Below are 18,023 nucleotides of genomic sequence, written 5' to 3' on the forward strand. Positions count from 1 at the left end.
TCACTTACTCCCACTCCCACAAATATACTCTCTCACACACACACAATTCTACACACCCCACTCTTGTATATGCAGCCTGCCTTTGAAGCATCTCTTTTAGTAGCTTATTCCATTTCAGTTCTTCATGTGCCATCTAAATGTGTGCATAGCCTAGTCATGTTAACATGACTAATCAAATCAAATCAAATGAAATTTTATTGGTCAAATGCGCCGAATACAACAGGTGCAGACATTACAGTGAAATGCTTGCTTACAGCCCTTAACCAACAGTGCATTTATTTTTAACAAAGAAAGTAAAAATAAAACAACAACAAAAAAAAGTGTTGAGAAAAAAAGAGCAGAAGTAAAATAAAATAACAGTAGGGAGGCTATATATACAGGGGGGTACCGGTGCAGAGTCAATGTGCGGGGGCACCGGCTAGTTGAGGTAGTTGAAGTAATATGTACATGTGGGTAGAGTTAAAGTGACTATGCATAAATAATTAACAGAGTAGCAGCAGCGTAAAAAGGATGGGGTGTGGGGGCAGTGCAAATAGTCCGGGTAGCCATGATTAGCTGTTCAGGAGTCTTATGGCTTGGGGGTAGAAGCTGTTGAGAAGTCTTTTGGACCTAGACCTGGCACTCCGGTACCGCTTGCCGTGCGGTAGCAGAGAAAACAGTCTATGACTAGGGTGGCTGGAGTCTTTGACAATTTTGAGGGCCTTCCTCTGACTAGCTAGCTAAACAATGTTGTTTGTTATCAAACTAAAACATTGCGGCTGGCGAGTATTTAAAAACGGCCCGCGACATGTGCACAAATCCGTGGCAGAAAGAAGAAATATAGCTCTGTTAATATTGGGCATGACTTTTACATGATTTTGGCTAGAGGCACACAGTCTTCAGCAATGTTAATGCGCAAGCATTGACTGTAGCTGTGTTCCGTGTTGTGTCCTGTGCTTAAAAAGGTCAGTTACGGAAACAAGTCCTCTTAAAAGTTTCCGTGTGGGGAAGAAATGGAGACGCGATTAACGGCGTAAAAAGAAATGTACGCTGATTAACATGTCGTGCATAAACGCGATATCAACTCGCTAACTTTGACAGCCCTAATTTAAAGACACCTTATTTGCTTTAAACCAGTCGTCTAATTTGTTTTTATTACGAATTCATTTTAACGATCAATTTCTCACCATCTTTATCAGACAGAAAGATGTTGGTGTCATCAGCAAACAATATAAAATGTACACAATCAAAATTGTCATTAACATAAAAAAAAGAGCAATGGGCCAAGGATCAAACGTTGAGGAACTCCACAGGGCACGTTCTTGAACTCCAAAACTGTGTTGTTCCACTAAACAAACTGTTTCCTATTAACTAAGTAGCTCCTTAACCAGTCGAGGTCTGTATTTCGAAGGCCATAAGTTTGTCATTTATGCAACAACAAAAAATGGTGGTCAATGGTATCAAAGGCTTTTGAAAGGTCAATACTTACTTACTTACTTACTTACTTCCCTGTGTGTGTTTATCTGTGAGTGACTCAGCCAGTGGGAAGAGTCTGGGAGTGTAGCTGGTCTTGTGTTGAGTTGGAGCGCATCTGCTTTGCTGACACTCTCTGTGCAGATAGACTCTCTCTTTCAGTAATTGGCCCAAAGTCAGATGAGTAATGGCCCTTGACCACAGCAGTCATAACTCCCTGACCTTCAGAGCTGTACAGTCACCACAGTAAGCAGTATAGTACCCCCACTGAGACAGACAGGACCAGGCATTACTCATGTCCACCATCCCATCATACTAGCATGCGGTTTTGTGTGTCTTATAAAATGTATACAGTGCATTCAGATGGTATAGGGGCGGCAGGTAGCTTAGTGGTTAAGAGCGTTGTGCCAGTAACCGAAAGGTCGCTGGTTCTAATCCCTGAGTCGACTAGGTGAAAAATCTGTCGATGTGCCCTTGAGCAAGGCACTTAACCCTAATTGCTCCTGTAAGTCACTCTGGATAAGAGCGTCTGCTAAATGACATAAATGTAATGTAAATGTATTCATACCCCTTGACTTATTTCACATTTTGTTGTGTTCTCACGCATCTACACAAAATACCCCATAATGACAAAGTGAAAAGAAAGTGAAAACAAATGTATTGAAAATAAAATACAGAAATATCTAACATCTAAGGCAGTGAACATCAATCTTCAAGTTTTTCCACAGATTTTCAATGGGATTGAAGTCTGGGCTTTGGCTGGGCCACTCAAGGACTTTCACATTCTTGTTCTAAAACCATTCCAGAAGAGCTTTGGCTGTATTGCATTATCCTGTTGGAACGAAAATCTTTGCCCACAGTCTAAGGTCGTTTTCACTCTGAAGCAGGTTCTCCTCAAAGATTTGCCTGTATATGGCTCCATTCATTGTTCTCTCTATCCTTACCAGTCTCCACCACCATGCTTCATGGTAGGGATGGCGTTAGACGGGTGATGAGATGTGCCTGGTTTTCTCCAGACATAGCGCTTTGCATTCAGGCCAAATAGTTACATTTTTGTTTCATCAGACAACAGAATCTTTTGCCTTATGATCTCAGTCTTTCACATGCCTTTTTTGCAAACTCCAGGCATGCTGTTATGTGCCTTTTTCTCAGGAGTGGCTTCTGTCTAGCCACTCTCCCATAAAGCCCAGATTGGGGAACTGCTGTAGAGACTGTTGTCCTTCTGGCAGATTCTCCCATCTCAGCCAAGTGTGGGGAGTGTGGTGAAAGGAGTCAGGCGCAGGAGGGTAATCACCGAATACAGAGTTTATTCCTTTGTTGACACACAAATGCGCTCCAATAGCGATCAACGAAACAGGCACAGGGGAAACAAACATCCCTGGCAATTACACTGTAACGGAATCCAATAATACATAGGCACAGGGGGAAAATCTACCCTGGCAACACAATGTTATGAGTAGCTCCACCGAGCTCATACTCTCACAATTAACAATCACCCACAAGGACAAGGGGGCAGAGGGAACACTTATACACAGATTAATTAGGGGATTAGAACCAGGTGTGTGTGATTGACAAGACAATTGTGATGATGATTGGGGCGGCAGTGGTTAGTACTCCAGTGACGACGAACGCCGAAGCCTGCCCGAACAAGGAGGGGAGGCAGCCTCGGCCGAAGTCGTGACACCAAGGAACTCTGTAGTTCTGTCAGAGTGGTCATTGGGTTCCTGTTCACCTCCCTGACCAAGGTCATTCTTGCCCGGTTTCTCAGTTTGGTCGGACGGCCAGCTCTAGGCAGAGTCTGGGTAGTTCCATAGTTTATCCATTTCCCAATGATGGAGACCATTCTGCCCTTGTAAACTTTCAACACTCTAGAAATTGTTTAATACCCTTCCCCAGATATATGCCTCATCACAATTCTATGTCGGAGATCTACAGACAGTTCCTTGGACTTCATTGTATAGTTTCTGTTCTGACATGCACTGTAAACTGTGGGACCTTCTATAGACAGGTGTGTTTCTTTCTAAATCATGTCCAAACAATTGAATTGGCCACAGGTGGAAATTGGATGCACCTGTGCTCAATTTGGAGTGTCATAGCAAAGGGTTGTGAATACTTAAGTAAATCAGAAATTTCTGTATTTCAGTTTTTATACATTTGCAAAAATGTGATAAAACATGTTTTCACTTTGTCATTATGGGGAATTATGTGTGAGAAAAAAACAATTGAATCAATTTTGAATTCTGGCTTCAACACAACAAAATGTGGAATAAATCAAGGGTTATGAATACTTTCTGAACACACTGTAGCAGGCTGGTAACAAAAGTATTCGGCTTAGAGGACTCTCTCTCTTTCTCTCTCACACCCCCCCCCCCTCTCTTCAGGATCCTGGTGAATGTGAGTGGAGCGCCCGTCCTGTGGCGTGTTGGAGAGGATGGCTTCCAGCGTTCCTCCTTGGTGGAGGGGACCATCATGTGGTTCCAGCAGGCCTCAGATGGACTGGTGGTCTCTGACCACTCCCTCCCCCTGGGACACAACTACTTCCTCAGTAAGTAGGAAGTACTTCCACAACTACAATAATACTGCAAAAACAACAACAATATAGAGTCAGGGAGGTGGGGGGGTTAGGCGGGGTGGGAAATGCAAAAACGCAAAAACTAAAGCAGGAAGCACCAGTGACTCGGTCAATAAAAAAGTGGTCAGATGAAGCAGATGCTAAGCTACAGGATGGTTTTGCTAGCACAGACTGGAATATGTTCCGGGATTCTTCCGATGGCATTGAGGAGTACACCACATCAGACACTGGCTTCATCAATAAGTGCATCGATGACGTCGTCCCCACAGTGACTGTACGTATATACCCCAACCAGAAGCCATGGATTACAGGCAACATCCGCACTGAGCTAAAGGGTAGAGCTGCCGCTTTCAAAGAGCGGGACTCTAACCCGGAAGCTTATAAGAAATCCCACTATGCCCTCCGACGAACCATCAAACAGGCAAAGCGTCAATAAAGGACTAAGATCGAATCGTACTACACCAGCTCCGACGCTCGTCAGATGTGGCAGGGCTTGCAAACTATTACAGACTACAAAGGGAAGCACAGCTGCGAGCTGCCCAGTGACACAAGCCTACCAGATGAGCTAAATTACTTCTATGCTCTCTTCGAGGCAAGTAACACTGAAACATGCATGAGAGCATCAGCTGTTCCGTATGACTGTGTGATCACGCTCTCCGTAGCCGATGTGAGTAAGACCTTTAAACATGTCAACATTCACAAGGCCGCAGGGCCAGACGGATTACCAGGACGTGTACTCTGAGCATGCGCTGACCAACTGGCAAGTGTCTTCACTGACATTTTCAATCTCTCCCTGTCTGAGTCTGTAATACCAACGTGTTTCAAGAAGACCCATGTATCTCAGTTGGTAGAGCATGGCGTTTGCAACGCCAGGGTTGTGGGTTCGATTCCCACGGGGGTCCAGTATGAAAATGTATGCACTCACTAACTGTAAATCGCTCTGGATGTAAAATGTAAAATGTAAGACCACCATAGTCCCTATGCCCAAGAACACTAGGGTAACCTGCCTAAATGACTACCGACCCGTAGCACTCACGTCTGTAGCCTTGAAGTGCTTTGAAAGGCAGGTCATGGCTAACATCAGCACCATTATCCCAGAAACCCTAGACCCACTCCAATTTGCATATCGCCCCAACAGATCCACAGATGATGCAATCTCTATTGCGCTCTACACTGCCCTTTCACACCTGGGCAAAATGAACACCTATGTGAGAATACTATTCATTGACTACAGCTCAGCGTTCAACACCATAGTGCCCTCAAAGCTCATCACTGAGCTAAGGTCCCTGGGACTAAACACCTCCCTCTGCAACTGGATCCTGGACTTCCTGAAGGGCCGCCCCCAGGTGGTAAGGGTAGGTAACAACACATCCGCCACGCTGATCCTCAACACGGGGGGCCCCTCAGGGGTGCGTGCTCAGTCCCCTCCTGTACTCCCTGTTCATTCATGATTGCATGGCCAGGCACGACTCCAACACCATCATTATGTTTGACGATGACACAACAGTGGTAGGCCAGATCACCGACAACGACGAGAGAGCCTATAGGGAGGAGGTCAGAGACCTGGCTGTGTGGTGCCAGGACAACAACCTCTCCCTCAACGTGATCAAGACAAAGGAGATGATTGTGGACTACAGGAAAAAGAAAAGGACTGAGCACGCCCCCATTCTCATCGATGGGGCTGTAGTGGAACAGGTTGAGAGCTTCAAGTTCCTTGGTGTCCACATCACCAACAAACTAACATGGTCCAAGCACACCAACACAGGTTATAGGTTATAGGTTGAGAGCTTTTGTGAAAGAGCACAGTTAGAAAGATATGGCATATAGAAGCAAACCGGATGGACATCATGAAAATGATCGGAGAGGTTGAGGGTAGAGGAAGTTCAGGAGTAAAAACAAACAAAATAGAATTATTAAAATTGATTGTGTCCATAAAATGTATATAGTATGTATAAGCTGGAAGTAGAGGCCTAAGCATTGTTGTTCACTAGTTTACTCCAATTAGGGAAGGGGTGGTGGGGTTGGAAAGTAATAAAGGGAAATATATTTAAAAAAAGGATATGCATATACAGTGAGGGAAAAAAGTATTTGATCCCCTGCTGATTTTGTACGTTTGCCCACTGACAAATAAATGATCCGTCTATAATTTTAATGGTAGGTTTATTTGAACAGTGAGAGACAGAATAACAACAACAAAATCCAGAAAAACACATGTCAAAAATGTTATAAATTGATTTGCATTTTAATGAGGGAAATAAGTAAAAACATGACTCTGCAAAACATGACTTAGTACTTGGTGGCAAAACACTTGTTGGCAATCACAGAGGTCAGACATTTCTTGTAGTTGGCCACCAGGTTTGCACACATCTCAGGAGGGATTTTGTCCCACTCCTCTTTGCAGATCTTCTCCAAGTCATTAAGGTTTCGAGGCTGACGTTTGGCAACTCGAACCTTCAGCTCCCTCCACAGATTTTCTATGGGATTAAGGTCTGGAGACTGGCTAGGCCACTCCAGGACCTTAATGTGCTTATTCTTGAGCTACTCCTTTGTTGCCTTGGCCATGTGTTTTGGGTCATTGTCATGCTGGAATACCCATCCACGACCCATTTTCAATGCCCTGGCTGAGGGAAGGAGGTTCTCACCCAAGATTTGACGGTACATGGCCCCGTCCATCGTCCGTTTGATGCGGTGAAGTTGTCCTGTCCCCTTAGCAGAAAAACACCCCCAAAGCATAATGTTTCCACCTCCATCTTTGACGGTTGGGATGGTGTTCTTGGGGTCATAGGCAGCATTCCTCGTCCTCCAAACACGGCGAGTTGAGTTGATGCCAAAGAGCTCCATTTTGATTTCATCTGATCACAACACTTTCACCCAGTTCTCCTCTGAATCATTCAGATGTTCATTGGCAAACTAATCTCAGCTCGTTACCTGTATAAAAGACACCTGGGAGCCAGAAATCTTTCTGATTGAGAGGGGATCAAATACTTTTTTCCCTCATTAAAATGCAAATCAATATATAACATTTTTGACATGCGTTTTTCTGGATTTTGTTGTTGTTATTCTGTCTCTCACTGTTCAAATAAACCTACCATTAAAATTATAGACTGATCATTTATTTGTCAGTGGGCAAACATACAAAATCAGCAGGGGATCAAATACTTTTTGTATATCCCTCACTGTATATGTATGTACAGTTGAAGTCGGAAGTTTACATCACACCTTTGCCAAATACATTTAAACTCTGTTTTTCAGAATTCCTGACATTTAATCCTAGTAAAAATTCCCTGTCTTAGGTCAGTTAGGATCACCATTTTATTTTAAGAATGTGAATTGTCAGAATAATAGTAAAGAGAATGACTTATTTCAGCTTTTATTTCTTTCATCACATTCCCATTGGGTCAAAAGTTTACCCACACTCAATTAGTATTTGGTAGCACTGCCTTTAAATTGTTTAACTGGGGTCAATTGTTTCGGGTAGCCTTCCACAAGCTTCCCACAATAAGTTGGGTGAATTTTGGCCCATTCCTCCTGACAGAGCTGAGGTAAATGAGTCAGGTTTGTAGGCCTCCTTGCTTGCAAACGCTTTTTCAGTTCTGCCCACACATTTTCAATAGGATGGAGGTCAGGGCTTTGTGATGGCCACTCCAATACCTTGACTTTGTTGTCCTTAAGCCATTTTGCCACAACTTTGGAAGTATGCTTGGGGTCATTGTCCATTTGGAAGACCCATTTGCGACCAAGCTTTAACTTCCTGACTGATGTCTTGAGATTTTGCTTCAATATATCCACATAATTTTCCTTCCTCATGATGCCATCTATTTTGTGAAGTGCACCAGTCCCTCCTGCAGCAAAGCACCCCCACAGCATGATGCTGCCACCCCCGTGCTTCACGGTTGGGATGGTGTTCTTCAGCTTGCAAGCTGTCCCCTTTTTTCCTCCAAACATAACGATGGTCATTATGGCCAAACAGTTCTATTTTTGTTTCATCAGACAAGAGGACATTTCTCCAAAAAGTACGATCTTTGTCCCCATGTGCAGTTGCAAACCGTAGTCTGGCTTTTTTATGGCGGTTTTGGAGCAGTGGCTTCTTCCTTGCTGAGCGGCCTTTCAGGTTATGTCGATATAGGACTTGTTTTACTGTGGATATAGATACTTTTGTACCTGTTTCCTCCAGCATCTTCACAAGGTCCTTTGCTTTTGTTCTGGGATTGATTTGCACTTTTCGCACCAAAGTACGTTCATCTCTCGGAGACAGAACGCGTCTCCTTCCTGAGCGGTATGACGGCTGCGTGGTCCCATGGTGTTTATACTTGCGTACTATTGTTTGTACAGATGAACATGGTACCTTCAAGTGGAAATTGCTCCCAAGGATGAACCAGACTTGTGGAGGTCTACAATTATATTTCTGAGGTCTTGGCTGATTTCTTTTGATTTTCCCATGATGTCAAGTAAAGAGGCACTGAGTTTGAAGGTAGGCCTTGAAATACAGCCACAGGTACACCTCCAATTGACTCAAATAATGTCAATTAGCCTATCAGAAGCTTCTAAAGTCATGACATCATTTTCTGGAATTATCCAAGCTGTTTAAAGGCACAGTCAACTTATTGTACAGTGGGGGAAAAAAGTATTTAGTCAGCCACCAATTGTGCAAGTTCTCCCACTTAAAAAGATGGGAGAGGCCTGTAATTTTCATCATAGGTACACGTCAACTATGACAGACAAATTGAGAAGAAAAAAAATCCTGAAAATCACATTGTAGGATTTTTTATGAATTTATTTGCTAATTATGGTGGAAAATAAGTATTTGGTCACCTACAAACAAGCAAGATTTCTGGCTCTCACAGACCTGTAACTTCTTCTTTAAGAGGCTCCTCTGTCCTCCACTCATTACCTGTATTAATGGCACCTGTTCGAACTTGTTATCAGTATAAAATACACCTGTCCACAACCTCAAACAGTCACACTCCAAACTCCACTATGGCCAAGACCAAAGAGCTGTCAAAGGACACCAGAAACAAAATTGTAGACCTGCACCAGGCTGGGAAGACTGAATCTGCAATAGGTAAGCAGCTTGGTTTGAAGAAATCAACTGTGGGAGCAATTATTAGGAAATGGAAGACATACAAGACCACTGATATCTCCCTCGATCTGGGGCTCCATGCAAGATCTCACCCCGTGGGGTCAAAATGATCACAAGAACGGTGAGCAAAAATCCCAGAACCACACGGGGCGACCTAGTGAATGACCTGCAGAGAGCTGGGACCAAAGTAACAAAGCCTACCATCAGTAACACACTACGCCGCCAGGGACTCAAATCCTGCAGTGCCAGACGTGTCCCCCTGCTTAAGCCAGTACATGTCCAGGCCCGTCTGAAGTTTGCTAGAGTGCATTTGGATGATCCAGAAGAGGAAACCAAAATAGAACTTTTTGGTAAAAACTCAACTCGTCGTGTTTGGAGGACAAAGAATGCTGAGTTGCATCCAAATAACACCATACCTACTGTGAAGCATGGGGGTGGAAACATCATGCTTTGGGGCTGTTTTTCTGCAAAGGGACCAGGATGACTGATCCGTGTAAAGGAAAGAATGAATGGGGCCATGTATCGTGAGATTTTGAGTGAAAACCTCCTTCCATCAGCAAGGGCATTGAAGATTAAATGTGGCTGGGTCTTTCAGCATGACAATGATCCCAAACACACCGCCCGGGCAACGAAGGAGTGGCTTCGTAAGAAGCATTTCAAGGTCCTGGAGTGGCCTAGCCAGACTCCAGATCTCAACCCCATAGAAAATCTTTGGAGGGAGTTGAAAGTCCGTGTTGCCCAGCGACAGCCCCAAAACATCACTGCTCTAGAGGAGATCTGCATGGAGGAATGGGCCAAAATACCAGCAACAGTGTGTGAAAAGCTTGTGAAGACTTACAGAAAACGTTTGACCTGTGTCATTGCCAACAAAGGGTATATAACAAAGTATTGAGAACAGTCTATGGCTGGGGTGGCTGCAGTCTTTGACAATTTCTAGGGCCTTCCTCTGACACCGCCTGGTATAGAGGTGTCAGAGGAAGGCCCTAGAAATTGTCAAAGACTCCAGCCACCCCAGCCATAGACTGTTCTCTCTGCTACCGCACAGCAACCGGTACCGGAGCGCCAAGTCTAGGTCCAGGAGGCTTCTAAACAGCTTCTACCCCCAAGCCATAAGACTAATCAAATGGCTACCCAGACTATTTGCATTGCCCCCCCCCCCCCTGTTTTACGCTGCTGCTACTCTCTGTTTACCTACATGTACATATTACCACAATTACCTCGACTAACCGGTGTCCCCGCGCATTGACTCGGTACCAGTACCCCCTGTATATAGCCTCGCTATTGTAATTTCTACTGCTGCTCTTTAATTATTTGTTACTTTTATTTCGTATTATTTTATGTTGTATTTTTGTGTGATTATTTTGGTATTCTTTCTTAAAAATGTATTGTTGGTTAAGGGCTTGTAAGTAAGCATGTGACAAATAAAATAATTGTTTTATTTGATTTGATTTCAAACATGGTTTCCGGATGGGGAGGGAGGATGCGGGTGGATGGATGGGGACTGAGGGGGCGGTGAACGGGTTGGGGTTATCTTTGTATGCATTTGTTTGATTGTTTTTTAACCTCTACCCCCCCCCCCACCCCCCCCCCCCCCCACCCCCCACCTAAAAACAAAAATACACAACTAAATAAAAAGTTGGTCACAAAAACAAAATATATGGAGGAAGGAACTTTCTCCTGTTCTCTCCGCCTGTCCATCTTGTGGGAAACCTAGACACATGTAGCAAGCACTGTATACCTGTCACTGGTGCATATGTTTTTGGTTAGAGATTACAATCTCCTAAGAAAAAGAATCCAGTAGCACATCTAATGATATAGTGCATAAAACACAACTACTTCCTCAGTAAGGCCCCTCCTCAATCTCACTTTGCTTACTTACATTATCCTGTTTGTTCCTATGTGGAACAGAAGATTTTCCCCCACCTCAATACAACTGTTAAAAACCATTTGGAGGAATATAGGTTACTTTATTCTGTCTGTCCATTTGGTGGTAAATATATAGGTGCTATGGCGCTATCACTTCCATACTTCCAAACCTGTTATTGGTGCCAACTGTATTTTGGCTTAGAGATGGCTATCTTCAACTCCAAGGGAATGGATCTTTGCATAGCACATATAGTGATAAAAGTGCATATTATGCATATTTATATTTAGAGGATACTTGTAGTTTATTGGTATAAGGTACATCAAAGTCAGATACATATGCCCCTGATCAAACAAGCCCATTGGGGAATTGGATAGAATGGTATTCCATCATGTTTTCAATACTAACATGCACATTCTCTGCAGTGTTCTGAGTTGTCTGGATCAGTAATTTGCATGAAATGTAAATCAAGAACGCAATATCCATAAATTCCATAAACAGTATGATAATGTCTCATTTGTATGGGGCTGGCGCACATAAACACTTGGCTCTGGAATTCAGTTTTGTTATTTTTCTGCATATTTTATCGTTAAGTCTTTCTATTTTCAATGAGAAATGTTACAGTAACGTACGTCTGAAGGTTCGGTTGATTCCAGCAGGTGTGGAGTCATAATTGGTGTCCTTCCCTTTAGTGAATTGTCTACTTGACCCCTGTGCGTGGTCTCCATACCAACACTGTTGTGTTAGGTCTCAGCCTATCTGTCCACTGACCTTAAGCTGGCTGGAGACACTCCACCTGAGATCCTGCAGCTCTGTGTGAGGAGATGGTGTTTGTGTGGGGCAAGATCAAGAGAGATCAGGGGAGAAGGTGGAGTGAGAGGAGACAGGAAAGGGATAGGGGAAATACAGAGGGGGGAGAGGGGGAGTGAGAGATGGGAGAGAGGAGAGGAAGGGGAGAGAGAATTAAAGAGAGAGAGAGAAAAGGAGAGAGAAAGAGCGAGAGTTGTTTTTCTGTCATCATGTTTGGTTGTTTACCACTCAAAGACTCTGGATAATAAATTAGTCACGTCCGTGAGAGCAAGGCTGCTGTGGAGCTGTGTGTGTGTGCTTGTGTGCATCTCACATAATCTGTCTCACATGCAAAAACATGCAGTACACACACACACGTGCACTCACATTCCCACTCGTGCACGCATGTGCCGCATGTTCGTACATGTGAGACAGATAGTGTGAATGAAATAATGATGGTGGCATACAGAGTGGACAAAAAATATGTATATATACATGATTCAACTCACAATTGTAAGGCAACCAGCTGCAATAGGATTGTGAATTTGCTCAGCAGAAATGTTGTTGAGTAAACTCACAACAAAAAGTTTGTGTGTGATAATTTTGTTGAGCAAACTCACAATCCTATTGCAGTTGGTTGCCTTACAATTGTACGTTGAATCTTTTTTTTACAGTGTGTGTGTCTAATGCTGCATTTAGGCAGGCCGCCCAATTCTTACTCGCATGCCCACACACTCACACTTACAGCCCGATACTAATATTTTATTCACTAATTGGTCTTTTGACCAATCAGTTCAGCTCTGAAAAAGATCTGATGTGAAAAGATCTGATGTGATTGGTCAAAAGACCAATTAGTGAAAAAAAGTTAAGTATTGGACTGCCTGTCTAAACGCAGCGTAAGTGTGTGTGAGTGTGTGTATATAATAATAATATAATATAATATAATAATACATGCGAGTGCTGCATCAGAGAGCAGTGACTTTGCATTTGTGAGCTTGTGTTGTGAGGAACAGACGTTATTGGGCTGACCTAACCAGAAAATGGTGAGGTGTTAGGGGACCAGCTTTTACAGACTCCTGATTGGCTGCAGGGCTTTGCTGTGGCATTGACTCGTCCTGGCTGTGCTCGCGCCTCATTGGCTCATAGCAGGTCCATAATAACGGCTGTTAATCTTCACTTTGAGGCTATTTTAAAATGGATGCTTCTGGTAGCAGTCTGCTGTGTGTCACAGAACAATAACTCATCTATTTTGGTTTTGAGTCATATTTGCTCGCATGGCCTTTTCTTCTCCATTTCTCTAATAGTTGGTCGCCGGGAAATACATTTCTCTTTTGCAGTGGAAGCTAGAGGTGTCTTATCTAGGTAATGATCCATATGCAACCCCTCCCTAGAACATTTGTCAAACACAAGGTGTTCTGGTCAATGTTACGCACAATGATGTTAAGATGGCAAACTTCTGTAGAACCGAACAAGTTTGACCATACTTCTCTCTGCACCTGATCTTAACACAATGCCTCTGTCCCTTAGTCCTTGTTGACCTCCCCTAACTTTCTCTCTAGTTAAATTGGCAATATTCAATATTGCTCACATTTATTCAGTTTTTTCATACTTATCAAGGTGAATCAGCTAGGACCTTAGGATAGAATAAATGTTTTTTGATTGATCTTGTTTTCTCTCTCCCGTTATAGGTGTACTGCGCGTGGGAGCCCCCAGTGGCTCAGAGGTCACCCTGCGTCTCAATCTGACAGTGAAGGCCAGCAGCTGTGTGGAGCCTGGCAGCCGCTTCAGCGACCCACAATGCTCTGGGAAGGGGAAGTGCATCACCCAGCCCTCTGTGGTAAGAGGTCAGGGGTCAGATATGTGATGTCACCTGTCCTTGCGTCGGTGAATCAATCCCTTGTCTTTGGGCTTGATCCTGTGAACAATATTTTAAGGCTTAACATGTCACTTTCAATATTCAGAAAACAGATTTTCCCCTCAATATACTGGAAGGTAATTGCTGTAATTCAGCAGAATATTGTAAGATTGCGACACTATTGTCTTGATGATACACTATGCGGTAACATAGCAACAGGAGACTGAGAGGAGAAAAAGATAAGCAAGACAGAATAAAGACCATGCCTTATTGCCATGGGAACAGAGAAAGGCATAAATGTATTGTGGGATGGAGACAGCGTTCTTAATAATAAAGTCCTGCATCCCTACTGCTCCCTGGGGCTCCCTAGGTCCCTAGGGGCATTACTGTTAGCAGACTGATCACTGCTGCAGAGAGAAAATAAAAGAAAGGAAGGGAGAGGAGAGGGGAGAGAGGAGACGTGTGCTAGACTGAGGGCCTGCTAACTCTTTCCCTCCCCAGTAACCAGAACCATCCCAGTGATAGACAAAGTGTTGAGCATTATGCTCAGAATGTTCCACAATGTTATCTGACCACTCAGTCTCATCAGTTTTTCTTCTCATCACATGAACCCCTCGGTATCTCTAATCACTTGTCACATATAGGGCCATGAGTTTATCCTGGTCAGGTCATGTGGTTGGGAGAAACTCCTGGCTCTAGTTTTGGTACCTTTAGTCAGTATGTGACAGTGACCCCGTGACCCCTCTGACCTCCAGAGCACCTTCTTCTGTGAGTGTGAGAATGGTTACTCTGGAATCTTCTGTGAGGAGTTTGATGCCTGCCACCTCAGGCCCTGCCAGAACTACGCCATCTGTAGTGACCTGAGGCAGGGGGACGAGGGACGCAACTTCACTTGTATCTGCCCTCCAGGTAACTACTGTGTGTGCGTGTGTGTGTCTGTGTGTACATGCGTATGTGCGTGCATCACAGGAGGCTGCTGAGGGGAGAACGGCTCATAATAATGGCCGGAATGGAGCAAATGGAATGGCATCAAACACCTGCAAGCCATGTGTTTGATGTATTTGATACCATTCCACTAATTTCGCTCCAGTCATTACCACGAGCCCGTCCGCCCCAATTAACGTGCCACCAACCTCCTGTGGTGTACATGCGTATGTGCGTGCATGCCTGTGTGTGTGTGAGTGTCTCCAAATGAAATAGGGAATGCAGAGAAGAATACACCCTTTCAACTTGTCAATTAGATATATTTGGGGCCCAGACCAGTGAGGGCAGCTCCGATCCACCTGAGAGGTTCATTACCTTGTTATAGAAGCAGAGGCTGGAGCTGTTGTTGATGGCCAGTCACATCTTATTAGAGAAGGGTGATTACAGGACTGTGGTGGTATGTCTGCCTGCCTGACAGACTGAGGGCAGTGGGTTCTCACAGGCTCATCCAGAGCACTGTGGAGGCAGCACTACATGATTCATGTTAATTGGCTGGATGGGTAGCAAGGTTGGAGGTATCTGGCTAGATGCAGGACTTGTTGACTTGTTCTTGGAAGAGTGAGTGTTCTGTTTTGAATTGACCTGATGAGTTAATGAAGATAGACAGTCATGGGGAAGTGTGAGACATAGGGTGGCCTGTGTGTGTGTGTTTGTGTGTGATGCATGCATGCGTGCGTGCATGTGTTTTTCTGTGTGTGTGTGTGTGTGCTTGTTATAGAGGTAGTTGGATGGTTTGCATGTCAGTGCGTAAGAGTTGCGGGTGTATATTTTGCCTTCTGTGTGTGTTCAGGTTTAATGCTATGTGACACTGTGTTTCGTCTGTGTGCTCCAGGGTTCGAGGGTGATCTTTGCCAGTTGCAGGTGGACCACTGCCTGTCTCAGCCCTGCAGGAACGGGGCTACCTGCTCCAGCAGCCTGGCCGGACCCAGGTGCTACTGCCCTGAGGGTAGGTACTTTATCAGAACTCTGCCCTGTGGTTAGTAGGTACCCCAGTACCAATAGCACAGCAATGCTCTGAGTGCAGAACATCTCTTGCCATAACATAAAATGCACAGATCCACAGCAAGGCACAATAGCAAGGATGTTCTGCACAATACCACGTTGTTAATCAGTTTTATTTTCTGAGCTTCATTAGCTGGTTTTGTGTGTTGGACTGTCCTGGTTCCCTGGTCTAGGCGTGCATCTGGTGTTCTTGTGTGCATGTGTGGTGTGTGTGTGAGGCTATCCTAGTTCCGCTGCCGTTCGTTTCTGTGTCTGCTCAGTGTTTATCTGTGCCAGACCGTTGCTTAATTTAAACCTTCCTCCACTACTCTAATTAGTCCTCCTGGCCCTAACAACCCGCTCTCAGCCCCACATGGGAAATCCACGCTAGCCCGCTAAAACTAAATTCTGACAAACACAGCACTCCTAAATAAGGGCATGCCAATCCACGCTTTTTATATATAGACACACGCGCACACACACACACACACACGCACACACACACACAAACACACACAGACACTCCCATGCAAAACCATCCCGGAATAATCCTCTTCGAACACATCAATAAAACAACAGAGGTATGAATGTACAACCTGGTCCAGAAAATATGATACATTGCAGGTACAATTCCCTGCGGTCACTGAGTTCTGATCCACAGTCCTGCTAACAACGCAAACCGGATTAAATTATTAATCTTACACTGTTGGACGAACACCGACCAGAATTTTTAATCCATCCACAGCAGTTTTTTTCCTTTGGTTGTTTTCACAGAGAGATGGTGGTTGTGGTGCAACAATGGGGGCGGAAACTGCTTCAGCATTTTGTAATTAGTGCGACAAGGAGTGTGTGTGTGTGTGTGTGTGTGTGTGAGAGAGAGAGCACATCTACATATTTAACAGGCTCGTTAGGTAATCCTGCCGTTTGAAGCCTTTCTACTGGGTTTCAAGGCAATTAGCCAATCACATTCTCCAGTGAGCATGTGACTGCAGGTGACTGCAGGTCAACACAATCAGCCAGTGGAGGGTGATGAGGAGGCACCTTGCCTCACCTCTACCTCTGTTTATACACAAACACACTGGGAGTGGGAGCAGACGGCTCCACACTGCAGACCAGGCTGTAGACTCCAAGCTGCAGACTCCTGTCCACCTGATTCCCATCCAGTTGTGAGAGACTGAGCAGGAGAGACGTAAAGAATGTGTTAGGGTACACAGTTGTTGTTGTTTTCTTGTTGCTGTTTTCTTGCAGGTGAATGTGAGCACAGAAGTATATCAGAGTTGTATTCTACAAAGCAGGATTATGGAGTTAGCCAGCTAACTTGGCTAAACATTATTTTTATTTTGTAGAAAGATAAGCTTGAAATGGGCATGGTCTAATTGATTTAACAAACGAATAGACATATCTAAGTTTAGCTTTTTTAATTAACTATAAAATCAATAGTTATTTCTGGTTGCTTATCAAAGTTAGCTGGCTAACTCATTGATCCTGCTTTGTAGCATACCCCTCAATACTAGGTACAGAGAAGTTTTGAAATGCTAAAGTTGGAGTTGACGGACCTGGAATTATGGTGTATGGCATTTTCTTGTATAACACACAGCAGAAGCAGTGTCTTCCATGAGGAAAAGACACACTGTTGTACTGTTGTTCATTTACCTCTAGACTGTTTCCTTTTGGACTAGACTGTCTCTCTTCTTTATTTGGAGAAGAAGTGACAAGTATCTTTACTCTAGCTCCTCTCTTTTAACTATCACTGTCTCTAAAGACACATGCAGTGAAGAGCTTTAATGATAATTTGGTTTCTTTTTAAAGCATTCTCCCAATGTGCGCAGTCACGCACAAACGAACGCCGCACACACACACACACACACACACACACACACACACACACACACAGAGAAACCTATTTCTGTCAGCTGTTCCCAGTGAGGTATCACTGCCTACCCACACACTCATAAATCAAACCAAGTTTATTTAGCACAGATCCTCTCGGCGGAAGTTATCACGCTGTGCATAAAATAAAGTGATGGATGACAGCAGATGACAACAATAGCAGAGGCAATCATAGCAGAATCACGGCTTATGATCACCAAATGCCAATGCTGAAGGCAAATAGCAGGTGAGCAGGTGTATAGTATTAGTTTGACAGCAGAGCAGTATCATAAACAGTCTGGTTATTACGTGTCATGTCCATTCATGACCACTCATGTCAGATGACATACTGCCTATGAGCCCTGGCCAAAAGTAGCGCACTTTATAGGAAATCAACAAGATCTTACGGTTTTACCAATTTGACTTCAGATTCTGACTTTTATCTACGTTTCTCCAAATGTCACATTTCGAAAATAAGGCTCGGGATAGGGTTAAAACATTAAGTTTAGGCATCCATTACGAATGGTTAAGTTGAGGGTTAAGTGTCTACCACTGGGATTGAACGCGCAATCGGATT

The 18,023-nt window shown here is 44.1% G+C and overlaps 1 protein-coding gene across 1 annotated transcript in view; it reads left to right on the forward strand.

Moving 5' to 3' along the window:
- The window catches only part of LOC311102145 (delta and Notch-like epidermal growth factor-related receptor), a 75,513-nt gene that overhangs the window by 42,710 nt on the left and 14,780 nt on the right, over positions 1 to 18,023 (forward strand). The window contains exons 4-7 of the mRNA XM_084143378.1: positions 3,834 to 3,997; positions 13,446 to 13,594; positions 14,368 to 14,521; positions 15,429 to 15,542. Of these exons, the coding sequence (XP_083999504.1) occupies positions 3,834 to 3,997; positions 13,446 to 13,594; positions 14,368 to 14,521; positions 15,429 to 15,542 (581 nt within the window). The remainder of the gene's footprint in view (positions 1 to 3,833; positions 3,998 to 13,445; positions 13,595 to 14,367; positions 14,522 to 15,428; positions 15,543 to 18,023) is intronic.

Source organism: Coregonus lavaretus (genome assembly GCF_964263955.1).
Source record: "Coregonus lavaretus genome assembly, chromosome: 26".
NCBI classification, from domain to species: Eukaryota; Metazoa; Chordata; class Actinopteri; order Salmoniformes; family Salmonidae; genus Coregonus; species Coregonus lavaretus.